This window comes from Cydia splendana, chromosome 4 (genome assembly GCF_910591565.1).
Source record: "Cydia splendana chromosome 4, ilCydSple1.2, whole genome shotgun sequence".
NCBI classification, from domain to species: Eukaryota; Metazoa; Arthropoda; class Insecta; order Lepidoptera; family Tortricidae; genus Cydia; species Cydia splendana.
Genome location: NC_085963.1, coordinates 24088508 through 24103610, shown reverse-complemented (window position 1 = coordinate 24103610; position 15103 = coordinate 24088508). Strand labels below are relative to the sequence as shown.

General features: G+C 40.0%; 3 protein-coding genes across 7 annotated transcripts in view; 2 read left to right on the top strand and 1 right to left on the bottom strand.

Moving 5' to 3' along the window:
- LOC134790145 (obscurin) overlaps nt 1-7323 on the top strand; it is a 93449-nt gene extending 86126 nt beyond the window's left edge. For all 4 annotated transcript variants that reach the window (XM_063760936.1, XM_063760938.1, XM_063760937.1 and 1 more), the window contains 10 exons: nt 320-495; nt 1223-1390; nt 1870-1985; nt 2810-2915; nt 3308-3446; nt 3713-3945; nt 4217-5406; nt 5569-5750; nt 5980-6129; nt 6511-7323. In XM_063760936.1, the coding sequence (XP_063617006.1) occupies nt 320-495; nt 1223-1390; nt 1870-1985; nt 2810-2915; nt 3308-3446; nt 3713-3945; nt 4217-5406; nt 5569-5750; nt 5980-6129; nt 6511-6663 (2613 nt within the window). In that variant the 3' untranslated portion in view covers nt 6664-7323. The remainder of the gene's footprint in view (nt 1-319; nt 496-1222; nt 1391-1869; nt 1986-2809; nt 2916-3307; nt 3447-3712; nt 3946-4216; nt 5407-5568; nt 5751-5979; nt 6130-6510) is intronic.
- A 461-nt stretch (nt 7324-7784) lies between these two features.
- On the bottom strand, nt 7785-11875 carry LOC134789561 (NEDD8-conjugating enzyme UBE2F-like). The gene is made up of 3 exons (XM_063760132.1): nt 11443-11875; nt 10896-11057; nt 7785-8923 (listed from the first exon to the last, which is right to left on the bottom strand). The coding sequence occupies exons 1-3, from the start codon at nt 11713-11715 to the stop codon at nt 8804-8806; spliced, it is 555 nt and encodes a 184-aa protein (XP_063616202.1). The 5' UTR covers nt 11716-11875; the 3' UTR covers nt 7785-8803.
- Nucleotides 11876-12039: 164 nt separating this feature from the next.
- LOC134790186 (vacuolar protein-sorting-associated protein 25) lies at nt 12040-15049 on the top strand. 2 transcript variants are annotated; one of them, XM_063761014.1, is made up of 3 exons: nt 12040-12205; nt 14099-14463; nt 14913-15049. In XM_063761014.1, the coding sequence occupies exons 1-3, from the start codon at nt 12156-12158 to the stop codon at nt 15023-15025; spliced, it is 528 nt and encodes a 175-aa protein (XP_063617084.1). In that variant the 5' UTR covers nt 12040-12155; the 3' UTR covers nt 15026-15049. The 2 variants fall into 2 exon arrangements, with proteins under 2 accessions (XP_063617084.1, XP_063617083.1); XM_063761013.1 differs by lacking the exons at nt 12040-12205; nt 14913-15049 and adding an exon at nt 12214-13473 and having other exon boundaries at nt 14099-14243.
- The last annotated feature ends 54 nt before the right edge of the window (nt 15050-15103 follow it).

The following is a 15103-nucleotide window of genomic DNA, read 5'->3' as shown; positions in this document are numbered from 1 at the left end:
TGTAGGCACGAACATTGAGACTGCGGCTTTGATTTTTAGTTTTTACCCAAAGGGACCCTATTACTAAGACTCCACTGTCTGTCTGTCACCAGGCTCTATCTCATGACCCGTGATAGCTAGACTGTTGAAATTTTCACAGATGATGTATTTCTGTTGCCGCTATAACAACAAACACTAAAAAGTACGGAACACTGGGTGGGCGAGTCTGACTCGCACTTGTCCGGTTTTTTTACACCAAGCTGTTTGTGGTATATCAATATCATGTATTTTCACAAAGTATTAAAAGAGCAGAGTTTATTGACAACTTTTTTGCCCACAGATCGCCAACGGCGAAGGCGTCTCATACAACGCCGATATGTGGAGCACAGGCATCATCACCTACATTCTGCTGAGTGGCCACTCTCCCTTCAGAGGAATCAACGACCGTGAAACCCTCACCAGGATTCGTGACGGGAAGTGGGACTGGCACGACGAGGAATGGTGGTCGAGACTCAGGTACACCATTTGCTAAAGAAATCCAGAGTAAAACCTTTTTTTCTGTATTTTAATGGGTGCTAATTTATTTTTAATTTTTTGTTTTAACAAGCAGAAACGTCTGCGAACTATGCTATTAAGCTTAGAATAAATTTAAAAGTGGAAAAATTACTGTCTTGGGTGAGACTTGAACTCACGGCCTCTGGATACGATACTCCAGCGCTCTGCCATCTGAGCCACCAAGACCTCATCCATAGCCAGCAAATCTTTCCACCATATTATAGGTCAAGGGGACCTTAGCGACATCTAACGCAAGAGTGTTACTTCTTAAACGTCTACCGGAGTTCCAAGTCATATTGGAAAAAAAATTGGTGCTAACTTAATTTTTCATTATCAAAACTGACAACTGCTGACGGGATTCATGACAAAACGACGGACTTCGCAAGCTATTTGGGTATTACTAACCCATGTAGCGCTCGCAAGGCATTATGTCTGGTATGGTAGTGGTCAAATATCACTTAAGTGCTATACATTTTTGTTTAGGATTAAATTTTAATGTAAATATTAGGTACAAAATACGAAAAGGCCTTGCGTTATTTATTACTGTTTTTATCTTTGAAGCACATTAGTTAGACCGTCAATGTTTTTGATAATCGTTAAGGATCTACTTAATGTTTTTGAGAAGCGTTAAAGATCTAGTAAAGGGGCTGTGTATAAATTTTGGTTTGAATTTTGTTTTTTTTTTCAGCTCGGAATGCCGAGACTTCATCTCAAAGCTGCTGGTATACCGCTGGGAGGACAGGATGGACGTGAATGCCGCCCTGAATCACCCCTGGCTGACCGGAGCAGACAGGATCCGATCGGACGAATACATCATCAGCACGGATCGGTTGAGAAACTACTACAACTTGTACAGGTAAGATCTCACTAAGGGCTTATCAACGCCGTCAGCCATTCTTGGCTCATGGGAGCTTAAAGCGTCCGGAACGAATACATCTTTAACACTAATCGGTTGAAGAACTACAGCCGCTTGTACAGTTAAATTCACAGGGTAGAGGTAGAGCGGTCAGGTACATAAATCATTTAAGTACCGTTAAAATGGAGCATTTAAGGTGGCTCAAGGGCACCAAAAATTATAGCTACCAAACTAATTTAGTATGGTAGTCTATGAAGTAGAATTTTCCATAACCATACCCCATCCGCAAACGGGGGTAGGTGAATAAAGGACAATTATACGATTATTACTCACGGAATATGGGATTAACTAACTTTTCAACCTTTAAAGGCATACTTAGGGCATACTGAAAATTCCTGGACTGGCCACTTAGAAAAATAAGTCGTCTCATATATCAGAATCCAGAAACTTTCAGTATGGCCAATTCTCTCTCTCTACAGGGACTGGACAAGCAACGCTCATTGCCGCAACTGGTTCAGACGTAGACCACTGAGTGGCGCCTTCGAACACCCATCCAAGATGGTCTACCCGCCCGGAGAGATCTACACTCCTGAAGGTACTGCACTAACGGCAATTCAACCAAAAACCCAGCTCGGCATCCAATGTGCTAAGATTAACCGCTTTTTGAGCAACCCAAACTAACCTCTGCTCTGGGGCATTTCACAAAATGGTTTACTTTGTCGGGGACTTGACGCTTTGTATGGGAGCTCCCTCCTTAATAACCTTCAGAAATCTATATTATATTATACTCGTATTATTTGTATACCGTTGAATACCTACCTATCCTAACCTAAGTTATCAAACCAAATTAGGTATCATATTTTTTTGAAATTAAAGGAAAAAATGGAAAAATTTACCCCTCCGGCAAATTATCATGCCAAATATCGGCTTCTTAGCCTTTATCAGAAGTGTAAAAAAATAACGTCACGTACCCGACATCTTTCTGGTATGCAGTATGCCCCCAGAAAGATGTCGGGTACGTGACGTTATTTTTTTACACTTCTTATTCTTCTTCATATCTTAGAAATTTTTGTTACATTTTGGCTCCCAAAGGAACCTGCAACTGCAAGTGTCCATTAGCCCTAATTTCGCTGCAATAAGGTAGGTATACCAATAGGGAATATTTCGCAAAACTCTGTGTAGGTAGCGCCACTAGCCACTACCACTTTGTCACAATCTGGGGGTCTACCGCGAAACAAGAAAATCGAAATTTCGTTATCTAACCTCTCTATCATCACTCTTGCATATTCGAGCGATAAAGTGGCAGGTAACTATATTTTGATTTTTGCGTTTACCGGTAGGCCCTTGTTAACATCCCCTATTTACACTCCGGAACGTTAAACTCTTCGATTTTGTCTTGATTATCATGAATGTTTTCAGGCACGCCGGACCGCACGTCGCGCGACCGCGGCGGCAGCCCGTGGGACCTCAAGTTCAAGCAGTGGGAACATCCCGACTGGGAGGTCACCGCCACTTCCGAGAGCCAGTAAGTATTGTTCTCATTTTTTTATTTTCAGTCACTCCTTTATTACCGTTGGAATACACGATTTTTTTAACCAGGTACTTACTACCTACTCTAAAATGATGATGGTAAAAAACAATACACGACTTAAAAAGTTGCTTCTGCTTGGATGAATTGAAAACTATTTTACGAGCATTAAATAATGCTAGTAAAATTAGTTTTAAAATAAGAGGAAGATTGATATCATTCTTCGTCTTTTTCGATCAAATTGCGTTAACCGTAAGCTTTTGCTATTCCACGGGTGTTGCAACGTAAGAAGAGTTTTTTAGGAATCCGCCTTAATATGACTTGTATACATTTAAGTGTGTATGTATCAGTAGGTATACACCTAAGTGAACTTTTATCTTGTGCAACAGCTACCAGAATGGGCCAGACACGTACCTGCTACAGCTGCGTGACGTCAGCTTCCCAGTGCGTCTACGCGAGTACATGAAGGTCGCCTGCAACCGCTCGGTTGCGTACAATCTCAGTGTCAACGACTCTTACGATCCCAGGGTGAGATATCCTCAAACATATTTGAAATCAACAGTCTTATTACGCTTAATTAAGCTCAATTAAGCTAATAGCGCAATTACACTGCGCTATTCGCCGCATGAAAATAATGTGCGAGTTGTCTGGCAACCTCATATTTTGCATTCGGCCACCAACCCGATATACAACCCAATTGTGCCATAAGGATGAGGTAAATTATGTGTACTTGTGCCTATTGAACATGGTTGCCATGGAAGCACCTTTTCTCATTAGTTAAATTTCCCCAACAGACGCCCATCATCCGTGAGCGCCGTCGCTTCACGGACATCATGGACGAGGAGATAGACGACGAATGCCGGGAGCGCATCAACAACTACGGCACCGAGTCCTACACCATCCGACGACTCCGACACGAGCTCGGCACGAGACTGGACAGCTATGCGGAGGCCCAGGCCTTCATGGAGTCCAAGAAGGACGGACAACTGCCGTTCTTTAGGGAGAAGCCTCAAATCTTACCTATCAGGTAAGGATGGGTCAAATACTACACTGATTATAGTCGCTCACCATTCAGCAACTCAAGAAGTTACGGTGTGTAAAAAAGTTACAAGTACGGCACCGAATCCTACATAGTGTGTATCAAAAACTACACTGAGTAGGACTGTTCACTATCCTTTACAATAACTACTTGTCATAAATAAGGAAAATTTATAGACTTTCTCCAGAACCAAGGTATAAATTAGAATGTACGTACTTTTCCATTTAAGAAGTTATAATGGTTTGGTTTCTTTTTCTAGGGATGGAGAACCCGCTCAGTTCTCGTGCTTCGCAGTCGGTGATCCGAAGCCAAGCGTCCAATGGTTCAAGAACGACATGGTCATCGCCGAAGGCAACCGCATCAAGATAGAGCAAGACGAAGAGGGACGCTCCACCATCAAGTTCGAACCCGCCATGCACCATGATATCGGCTTCTACAAGGTTGTCGCTAGGAATAAGGTTGGACAGACAGTCGCTAGGACAAGGATCGTTGAAGCGACAACGCCAGATGCCCCTGACAGTCCTACAGCAGCTGACGTTTCTGATACCGAAGTTCTACTCCGATGGAAGCAGCCTAAATACGACGGAAACTCTCCAGTCATTTGTTACGAATTACAGTACAAAGAGGGCGACAGCATTGAATGGCGTGACGTAGCTTCCAACATAGACCACGAATTCTACGTCCTCAGAGACCTTAAACCGGACACCAGCTACCAATTCCGTTTGTCATCTAAAAATAGAATCGGCTGGAGCGACAAGGGAATTCCGACCAACTTAGTCAAGACAATGGAAGCTGGCGCGCCTAAAATCGAAGTCACAAAAGCCATGAGGCATTTACAGCAGATCACAGAGTCCGGACAAGAAGTTGTTCTAGATGAAGATAGGCCAAAGCTCAGTTACGATACTGAGGAGAATCCTATCGAATGGGAATCCTCTGATACCTTCACTGAACGCTACAGCTTCATATCTGAACTCTGGCGAGGAAAGTTCTCAATCGTAGTCAAAGGCGTCGACAAACGCAACGACAGCGTAGTAGTCGCCAAAATTCTAGAATACAAACCAGAAACAGAGGTCCTAATTAAGAGGGAATTCGAATGTCTAAGACGATTAAGGCACGAAAGAATATCGAACCTTTTAGCCGCTTACCAAGCGCCTGGTTCGCCTGTAGCAGCTTTTATTATGGAGAAACTCCAAGGCGCTGATATCCTCACCTACTTATCCAGTAGACACGATTATTCTGAACAGATGGTTGCGACTATAGTGACTCAGATTCTCGACGGTCTTCAGTACTTGCACTGGAGGGGATATTGCCACTTGGACCTGCAGCCGGATAACGTAGTCATGGCGTCAGTCAGATCCATCCAGGTGAAATTGATCGATTTTGGCTCAGCGCATAAAGTTACGAAGCTTGGCACAAGCGTGCCGCAGGTCGGAGATTTGGATTACAAAGGTAAGTTACTAATCTTACTTGTGATTTGGATGCTTATATTGCTCAGTTAAGTCTTATACCTACTCCTTACACTAACAGGTAATGATACACTTAATTAAAAATCCAGATTCCAGTTATTGTACCTAATGAAGACCTACGTGTAAAACTTTATCACTATTCCAGCACCTGAGATCGTCACGGATGAACCAGCGTACCCACAGACAGACATCTGGTCTCTGGGTGTCCTCACATACATCATGCTGTCCGGAGTCTCACCATTCCGAGGGGTTGACGACGCGGAGACCAAACAGAACATCGCCTTCGTGCGGTATCGGTTTGAGCACCTATACAAGGAGATCACACAGGTAATTAATTATATTGATCATTATAATCAAGCAGTACTGTTTGAGGTCAATCGCCTTCTAGGTGGGTAATTAACAATGTTCAAAAACAGCTTGTGGTTTCGTACAGAAATCAGCTTGAATGCCTCTACGGTATGACAACGGTATGACATGATGGGACAACTTCCAACGCAATTTTCTCCCTATACTATATTGTGTGCATATGTTGTAAACATCATTTTGATATTAACAGGAGGCGACCAGGTTCCTGATGTTCCTCTTCAAGAAGGTCCCACTAAAGCGACCCACGGCCGAAGAATGCCACGAACACCGTTGGTTAACGCAGTCAGACTTCATGAACAAGAAGCGCGAGAGAGCAGTGTTCTTAGGCAACAGGCTAAAGGTACATGAACAGATTGATGGGTCTTGGTCTAGAAAATTCGAAATGTTTTCAGTTAATTCCTCACAAAACCCTTTGAACGCCTTTATATCACGCGCGGCGCGTCATCGTGAGCCTTGTGAGAACACAAATTCATATTGGGTATCTAGCCGCGCGCGTCAGTTAACACATTCACTGCCAAGAACTCGTATGTGTGTTCATTTTGTACTGGAAATGGGGCGCCCGGCACCGAAAGTGTTAACGTCTTTAACGGGTTAACGGCCTTATACGCATTTTTTTGTTCTATCAGATGCAAGCTATGCTGAAACATACCTTTTTATTCGCCTAGAAAAAACTAGGAAAACATATTCTATTCTAGAATTAATATACAACATCTTGTTTCAGGAATTTTCCGACCAATACCACGAGAGGAAGGCCGCCGAAGCAGCTCAAGTGGACATGTCTGCGACCGTGTCTTCGGCCTTCGGACAGGCGCGGCGGCTAATGCGATCCAACAGCATCCAAGAAGAGTTGCAGACCAACTTCCAGAGCCACTAGGCCCACTAGGGCATCAACTTAAGTCTGTACTGTTAAGGCTAGCGGTCGAAGGAAAACTTTAGTTTAGCACGACTTGACGCGAGTCGCGGGACTTCATATATCAAGTCACATGATGTAAGAAGTTGCATGACTTATAGCGAGATATAGGATATACTAAAGCCGAAAAAATTATCTTTTAATGCTTTATGCGTTAGCCTTAACAGTACAAGGTTATACGCAGGTTTAGGAACAACATCAAATCAAATACTTATGTATGGTATATACCTTTACTTTAGGTATAAATCTAGAAAACAAGCGTTTGTTGTTGTTTTTCAGCCTCTGTGTATTAATTTTATACTATTTCATGCCGAGATGAATACCCCAAAATATAACACCATAGGCTGAAACGGTAAACTCATACTCGGAGTACGAATAAAATTTGACATAACCAATTCGGACTTTTCTAATCAGGGTTGCCAGAAAGGGGTTCAGTGATATTTCCAAGTGTCATTCATCATCATCATCATCAAAGTCTAGTCATGAAGGAGTTTTGTTACGACAGTTTTGTTACTTTGTTAAGCTATTTATTGTATACAATTTTTACTATTTATTATATTTAAATTTATACTAATTCGTATGGTGCTCCAGTATTAATGTGATTAATAAAGAGCATTCATTTGCTTTCTTTGTTTTATTTTACACCTTGGTTACTATCTAGAGTTGAGAAGACAAACGCATTTATTTTTTATCAAAAAATAATAGGTACCTATAATCAAGAATCTTAAGAGCGATTTATTAATACCAATTTTTATTTGCTTTACCAAAAAGCTAAAAAGGAACAATCACACGCTTAATACCTCGTCGAACCAATTTTTGTCTTCCGGTGGAAACTCAAATATAGGAAAACACTAACATTGACATGGAAAATTAAAAAAACATTGGCTCATTTTCAATTAAAACAACAATAGAGCGTGCATATTTCATTTATTATAAAATTCTATTTAATCGATTTGGAACACGCGTATTAATGGCCACACGATTCAAACACCTATTATTGCGGACACAACTTCCATTTGTATGACTCGACAGTGTACTGTAGCATGTGATTTTATAGGTAAAGTAAGCACGCTAAAGATCGGTTTTCCTAGGATAGCGGTGCCGTCATATAGCGGCCGTCTCCATACTAAATAATACGGCTAAATATGGATGTCGTAGTATTTGTATGGAGACGGCCGCTATATGACGGCACCGCTATCCTAGGAAACCAGAGCATAAGCACGGAAAATTTCGCGCCATTTCCTATCTCTATCGCACACGCTTAATTATATTGCTGTCCCGCTCGCACAGTGGCACAGCAATAAAATTATGCACGTTCGAGAGAGATAGAAATAGGCGGGGTCAATGTACGAAATTGTTCGTGCTTTATGTGAAAAGTTAAAATTTGTAAACAAGTAAAAAATATATACATACACTTATTACAATAATTATGGTCAAATAAGTCTGATATAAACGATAATTCGGTATAATTATCAAATCCTTTGAATGACTAGAGGTGAATGAGAAGAGCTCACAATTCCAAGAACGTTTAAAATAAATATGATGCCTGTCAAAGTATAATGCCCAAGTAGCCCAAGTAGGTAAGGTTTACATTTGTTAAAGTTAGACCAAGAAGAGTCTGTGCAGAGATTTTGACTGCACAGTGCCAGTGTTATTTTATACGTCATAATTTCATAGAAGTTTGACGTTTAAAATAATACCTGCACTGCGTGTGCTGTCAAAATCTCTGCAGACTTTTCTTGGTTTAACTCTAGCATGATTGTATCAATTATGTTGGCGTGTGTGTGATACGCGATATGACAAACGGTCGTCAATTGGTTATTAAAATTACGGCGTCATATTATTATTGTTCGAATTTAAATTACTTTTGATAGTCCAAAATAATTGCCTACGTAAATCTAAATTGAATTAAACCAAACCAAATAAACACAACCATATAAAATCACAGCTACAAAAAAACACCATCATTATTATAAATGTGAATTATTTAAATATAGATTTATCACTTTTGGAGTATTAAATATTTACCTACAAAATAATGGTAGATAAAAACGATGAATAATGTACAAAGATTCCTAAGGACGCTGTACGGTGAAACCGAATTTCATCTCTTGCCTTTAGCTCCTGATATGTACTCCTGAACTTTCGCTTGGAACTCGATTTTGTTTTGCTTGTACATCTCGGCCGCTTCGATGTTGAGAGGGTCTTCAAAGTTTAGGAGATCCTGAAATTAAATAAGTTTTTTGTCAGAAATATAATTTTCGATACAAGCTTTTATCGCAGACTGTACTTTTCTTTCAATAGGCAGCTAATACTCATGGTTCGGATCAGTGGACGCACTAGTGTGAAATTCTATATATATATTCTCATTCTATGATACTTACAAAATCAAACTCGAGAATGCGGCAAACATCATCAGCGTTGGGATGACCTCGATGCCTTTGACAAGAACTGGTGGGAGACGGTTCAAGACCGGGATACGTGGAAAGGGTGGAGGGAGGCCATTAGCCGGGTACTGACTGAGCGAGCAGCCTCGCGAGGCAGCCTCTGACGAATGCCGCGCAGTGTTTGCCGCGCGAGGCAGCCTCGGTCAGTAGGTTTTGTTGCACGAGGCTGCCGCGCGCGGAAAAGCCGAGCCACGGTGACGCCTGAGCCAAACATCGAGCGCTCAGTTTAACGTGAAGGCGCACAGAGACCGCGCGTGTCTTGAGAACGTTCATTCGAAAAGCTGTCGCTTGGTAGCGATATTTATTTATACATGAGGAATGAGTTTTTTCGGAACTTATGTACCAAATATCATTTGATATTTGCCAGTCGCTTTTTGGTGAAGGAAAACATCGTGAGGAAACCGGACTAATCCCAATAAGGCCTAGTTTCCCCTCTGGGTTGGAAGGTGAGATGGCAGTCGCTTTCGTAAAAACTAGTGCCTACGTCAAATCATGGGATTAGTTGTCAAGCGGACCCCAGGCTCCCATGAGCCGTGGCATAATGCCGGGACAACGCGAGGAAGATGATGATATGAGGTATTTAGGCAGTGGTCTGCCTAAATACCTGATTCTGTGATTCGGCTTTTTTTTTCTCTCGACTTTTCCTTCCTGTAAGATCCTAGCAAGGACTCCATCTTTTTCTTTAAATCACTTATTGGAATGTTTATTTCTTGGCTTATATTTCTCCATGCATCTTCTCTTAGTCCTCTATTAGTATAATCGGGACATTTCGCATCCCATAATCGTCTATATTCACCATATAGTTGTATCAATTTAAGGCACTGTTCTTTATCCATGGCGCTAACATGCGCCGAACAAGCGAGGCAAAACACAACCGTCTTGAGTGAGCGCGGCAAACTTGCTGAGGCGCCTTTGAGCAGGACAAAAAACCGACAACGCTCGGCTCGGGCCGAGGCGCGCTCGGCCGAGGCCAGACATGCGTTTGCCTCGGGCGAGGCACGTCTTGACTGATTTAGGATTTGCCTCACGAGGCTGCCTCGCGAGGCTGCTCGCTCAGTCAGTAGGCTTGTGTCGATCATGAACTAAGAACTGTTAAGAATGAAATCCCATCAAGGACCGAAAGGAACTAATTCTTTTTGCACGCTCTTAATCGGTCTTTAGTTCCTTTAGTTCAGTGGGATTGGTGAGCGCTTGACATGAGTGAAACAGAGAATAGACTGAACGAAATGGTTCACAATGACACTGGCACGAGTGCGAACAAGATAAAAGAGTGACAAACGGTCCTAAACCTGGTCCTTTTCCATGTTTTTTATTTTATTTTATTGTGTCTAGCTTTTTGATGTTTAATTGTCATATATACTTGGTCAAGCAAATCTTGTCAGTAGAATAAAGGCAGCAAATTTGAAAAATGTAGGCGCGAAGGGATATCGTCCCATAGAAAATTTGAATTTCGCGCCTTTTATTACTGGCAAGATTTGCTTGACTGTCTATAGTATCAGACAACTTAAATCGTAATTCAGTTGCCAAAGATTTAGAAAAAAACTACTGTAAGATCGATTCATACATTCCCAGCTCTCAAAGACTGACTGAACTAAAGGAACTAAAAGACCGAACTAGTTCATTTGACCGATTGACCGAGAGTGGAGCGCTCTTTGTAGTGACCGAGCAGGCACAAGCCTATCAGTCAGTACCCGGCTATTGCCCAGCAGTGGGACACCAGGCTCATATAAATAAATAAATGATGCTTACAGTAAATAAAGAGTTGAGGCCCCACACCACATCCTTGAGTCTCCGAGTGGGCGCCCAGCCGTGTTCGTCAATCGAAGTCTGCCGCAGCAGGGACAAGCAGATGTCTCCATCCACATTTATGTTCGGGTGCCACAACCGAGTTAGACATTTCACTTTTGGAGGCTGAAAAAAAAGATGCAAAAATTCAAATCCCATAATTACAGTAATTACTATGGATAACTTTTTTTTAACATTGTTTTAAGATCAGATTTTAAATAATACAATAGAAAAAACAACTACAACTACATAAGGTAAAAAAAGGATTAGACTTGCTAACTCTTACTTTTTTTATTGCCAAGAAAAGGGTTTAATCAATATTACAATTTCAAAGGAAATTTTAGCATTATTTACGCTATTATTTATCATGTAGCATTAGTATGCACACTAAAAGGGTGGATGACCTGTGAGATCCTATGATAATCAATAGTAGGTATTGGGGGTAATGTACAGGAGTCTTGACAATAATTGCGTAATAAATGTAAAGTAACATGTAAATAGGTAAACTTACTGCCATATTATAGTCTTCAGTGACAAAAACACTGAATTTAAACTTGCCCCCTTGCCAAAAACCTTCATCAGGGGCCACTGTCAATATGAACTCACTGAGCACGTTCGGGTCCTCAAACTGCACAGAACATGTCCCAGGGAGGTTCTCCTCCATCTCCTGAACCTCTTTCACTAACAACTTGTCCCTAACGGATATCCTTTTGTTCGTATCCACCTTAATACCGTTCGTGGGCTCCGTATGTTCCTTTTTTAATTTTCTATTAAGCGTTATCATTATTATAGCTAGTGAAACTTATTAATAAATCAATGTGTGGAAAGTAAGTACATATCAATGGTGTCTAGTTGATTGTTTATTAGGTTTTCTGTTAATAAAAAATATTTTTGCTGTTCGATACCGCAAAACAGCGACGTTTTTTAATGACAAACGTCAAAACACGTCAATAGATTACAGACTTGGGTAGGGATGTACGTTCCATAAATACCAAAATACCGATTCGATTCGACGAGCCTGCTGCTATGGTTTGAGGTAGGTTTTAAAACGTTTAAAAATAAATTAATTAGTTTTGTGACTTACTCAAATAGCGCGATCTGATGTCATACGAACTGTCATATTCAGCTGAAGCTGTGTGAAAAATTTATTACTTAGCTAATTTTATTCTAAGCTTTAATTTTATTTACAAACTGATAGTTATAAAAGTGTAAAAAGGCATAATAATGTCAGAGATATCTTGGCCTTGGCAGTACAACTTTCCTCCCTTTTTTACGTAAGTAAATAAACTCCTTTGTATTCGCAAAACTAGTCATTTTGTTTCGACATACAATGTCGATTTTGGGGAAATCTTGGAGGTACATTAATGAGGGAAATGCTCACATAGTGATTGCAATTCAAGAAGAAAACCCATGTTCGACTTATGTGCTCCGTCTTATCAAAGAAGATGAAGATACCGGCGATATAGACGAGATACGAAAGTCACTAGATTTTGTCAATTTTATCATGACCCCTTTGCTATCCAATGCATCTGATTGCCAACTTGAAATAATAGAAATACCTACAGAAGCATTACCAGTTCTTATCAATGATTTAAGACCATTTAGACCGACTGAAAGGCTGTTTAAATCACATATAAGTTCTTATGGTATTAAGACAAAGAACTTAACAATTTTGAATCCGAAAGGTGTTAATTACTGTATAGAGATAAAACCAAAGGAAGGATTCATGGCACCATGTTTTAAAAACTATGGAAAATGCTATTATTGTTTAAAACAATATTTGAAAGTACAAAAAAATGAAATTTCTGACATAAGTAAATACTGTCCGCTTGATTTGTTTTCTGGTAACAAGGATAGAATGAAATCTGCTTTGTTTCATTTGTCAGAAAACCCACAAAACAACTTCAAAATATTTAAAAATGGCCAAATCATTTTCAATATGCCAAACAAAGACCAATTTAAAGAGATTATAAAGAAAATGCATATTTTTAAATCAACCAGTGCATTCTTTGGCTTTATAATAGAAACTTTACTTTATGAGAATAAACATACTCAAATAGACAATGACTCAGATGACATCACTTTTCCCAAAGAGAATATAAATTGTGATATTACTTCCAAACTCAATGAGGAAACATTATTGTTTAAAATACTACGACTACAAAGGCTAGCGGAAGAACTGACTTTATCAACAAAAAACTTGAAATACATGTCCATAGACTATGTGTCATCATTATTAGAACAAATTGATCCAGAAAACAGTCTTCATTGTGATGTTGAGCAGCAAAAATTTCTTGAAAAAATTGAGCCGTTACATAAAGCCCTAATATCTGCCGTAGCTAAAGACTGCTCCGTAATGATAGCCTTTACACCTCAATTAATTGTAGACTATGAATACTTCATCCAAGTCGGTGAGAATATGATACCGTTCATGGCATCCGTGACTGACTTAGAACCAAAACTGCCAAGGGTTTTGAGAAAAAGGAAGAAAACAGAAAAGAAGCTGATAAAGCTTTATGAAGAATGGTTGAAAAACGAAGGTGTAAGTATCAGAAGAATGAGGATTAGTTTTGAAATTTTATTTGGTTATAAATTAAATAACAATTTATATACTAGTTGTATTTAGTTAGTAACGTTTCCCTTCCTTCCCCCAATGAGATGAATAAAACAAATATAATGTAGTCTATGTCCATCTCGAGGGCTGTGTCAAATTTCTTTAAACTCAGTTGAGTAGAATTTCATCCCTTTAATAATATGACCATAATAATGTACCAAATTAATGCTGTATGTATAGAGAACTGCATTCCACATAACTTTTATCAATAGGTATTCGCCTACTAGTCGAATCAGTATCTTGTTTAGAACTGTCACGATTTGCTAATATGGAATTTATATGAAAACGAGTATAGTGACTCACGGTCAACTCACCAACTTAATATATTTCAATCCCATTTATTAAATAGAAATTGTGTTTAAAAATAACTACTATTTATGTTTTTCTAATAATTATCCAGTGTTTTAGTCGTGCACGATGTGAAATTATTTATTTTAAGTAGAGGAAACATACCTATTAGTTTATGACTATGTTGACACGAAATATAACACGATTTTTTTTCTTTTTGTAGATATCATTTAATTTTTTTTTCTAAAGAGTGCTTGTTTTCCAGAATTCAACCACATTCGGAGACCAGAGCTAAACAACTCGAAGCATGGCAACACCTCATAGCGGACTACCTCAAAACTACAAAACAATCAACCATAGACATAAGAGAAGCCCAGAACAGTCCACTGTTTAACAATCAATCTATCAACCGGAAACTGTCGCAGGAGTCCATTTTAGTTGTCCTAGAGTATATGGGGAAGATGGGGCAAGCGGCGCCGCTGGATAAGAGCAAGAATGTGTGGGAGGTGTACTGGCACTCGCTGGACGAGTGGGGCAATATGGTGTATAGCTGGGCGAGCAGTAACGGGATGAATAATTCTGTGTGCACGCTGTTTGAGCTGCGGGAGGGAGAGAATACTGTTGATGAAGGTTAGTGACCCGTTTGTAAAGTTAAAACTGTTTGTTTCAAATATATTAACACATTCAGTGCCAGCGCGAGCTACGCGCTACGAGCGTAGCCGATAACACAGGAGAAAACGTATGCAGCGAAAATCGCCTACGAACAGAGAACCCGCCTAGCGGGTCGCTGGCAGTGAATGTGTTAAAACTGGTCAAAAGCGTATACTGTACCTTTTGACAGCCACGATCAATATGGATTTATTTAACACGCAATGGTCAACTTTATTAGTTTGTATTAAGGTTAATTTGAAACATGTATAAAAAATCAGTGTCTACAAGTCACATTTCCCAACTAATTGTCTTAAAATTTGACGAGCAGGTTCAGATTTTTTTTGTTGATCCTGTTTTTGTTTTTGTTTTTTAATGGCAGTGACAAGGACGTTCTTTAATATAATTAAATTGTTTGTATAATATTTCAGAGTTCCATGGCCTGGACATGACGATCCTAATTAAAGCGCTGAAGACCCTTCAGGCCAAAGGCAAGTGCGAGCTGATGGAATTCGACGACAACCAGGGAGTCAAGTTCTTCTAACAAGTCTGGTTACAAAGCCCCAAGGTTAAACTTAATTTAGGATTAAGGGCCACTTGCACCATCCCACTACCCCAAGGT

What these genes read in the sequence shown, in the direction of transcription:
- LOC134789561 (XM_063760132.1), bottom strand. Translation starts at nt 11,715, where the DNA reads ATGATAACGCTTAATAGAAAATTAAAAAAGGAACATACGGAGCCCACG. An exon ending in CTGAAGACTATAATATGGCA is followed by an intron (nt 11,058 to 11,442) that starts GTAAGTTTACCT and finishes CTTTTTTTTCAG; the next exon opens with CCTCCAAAAGTGAAATGTCT. An exon ending in GCCTCAACTCTTTATTTACT is followed by an intron (nt 8,924 to 10,895) that starts GTAAGCATCATT and finishes ATTTAATTTCAG; the next exon opens with GATCTCCTAAACTTTGAAGA.
- LOC134790186 (XM_063761013.1), top strand. Translation starts at nt 12,262, where the DNA reads ATGTCGATTTTGGGGAAATCTTGGAGGTACATTAATGAGGGAAATGCT. An exon ending in AATGGTTGAAAAACGAAGGT is followed by an intron (nt 13,474 to 14,098) that starts GTAAGTATCAGA and finishes CTTGTTTTCCAG; the next exon opens with AATTCAACCACATTCGGAGA.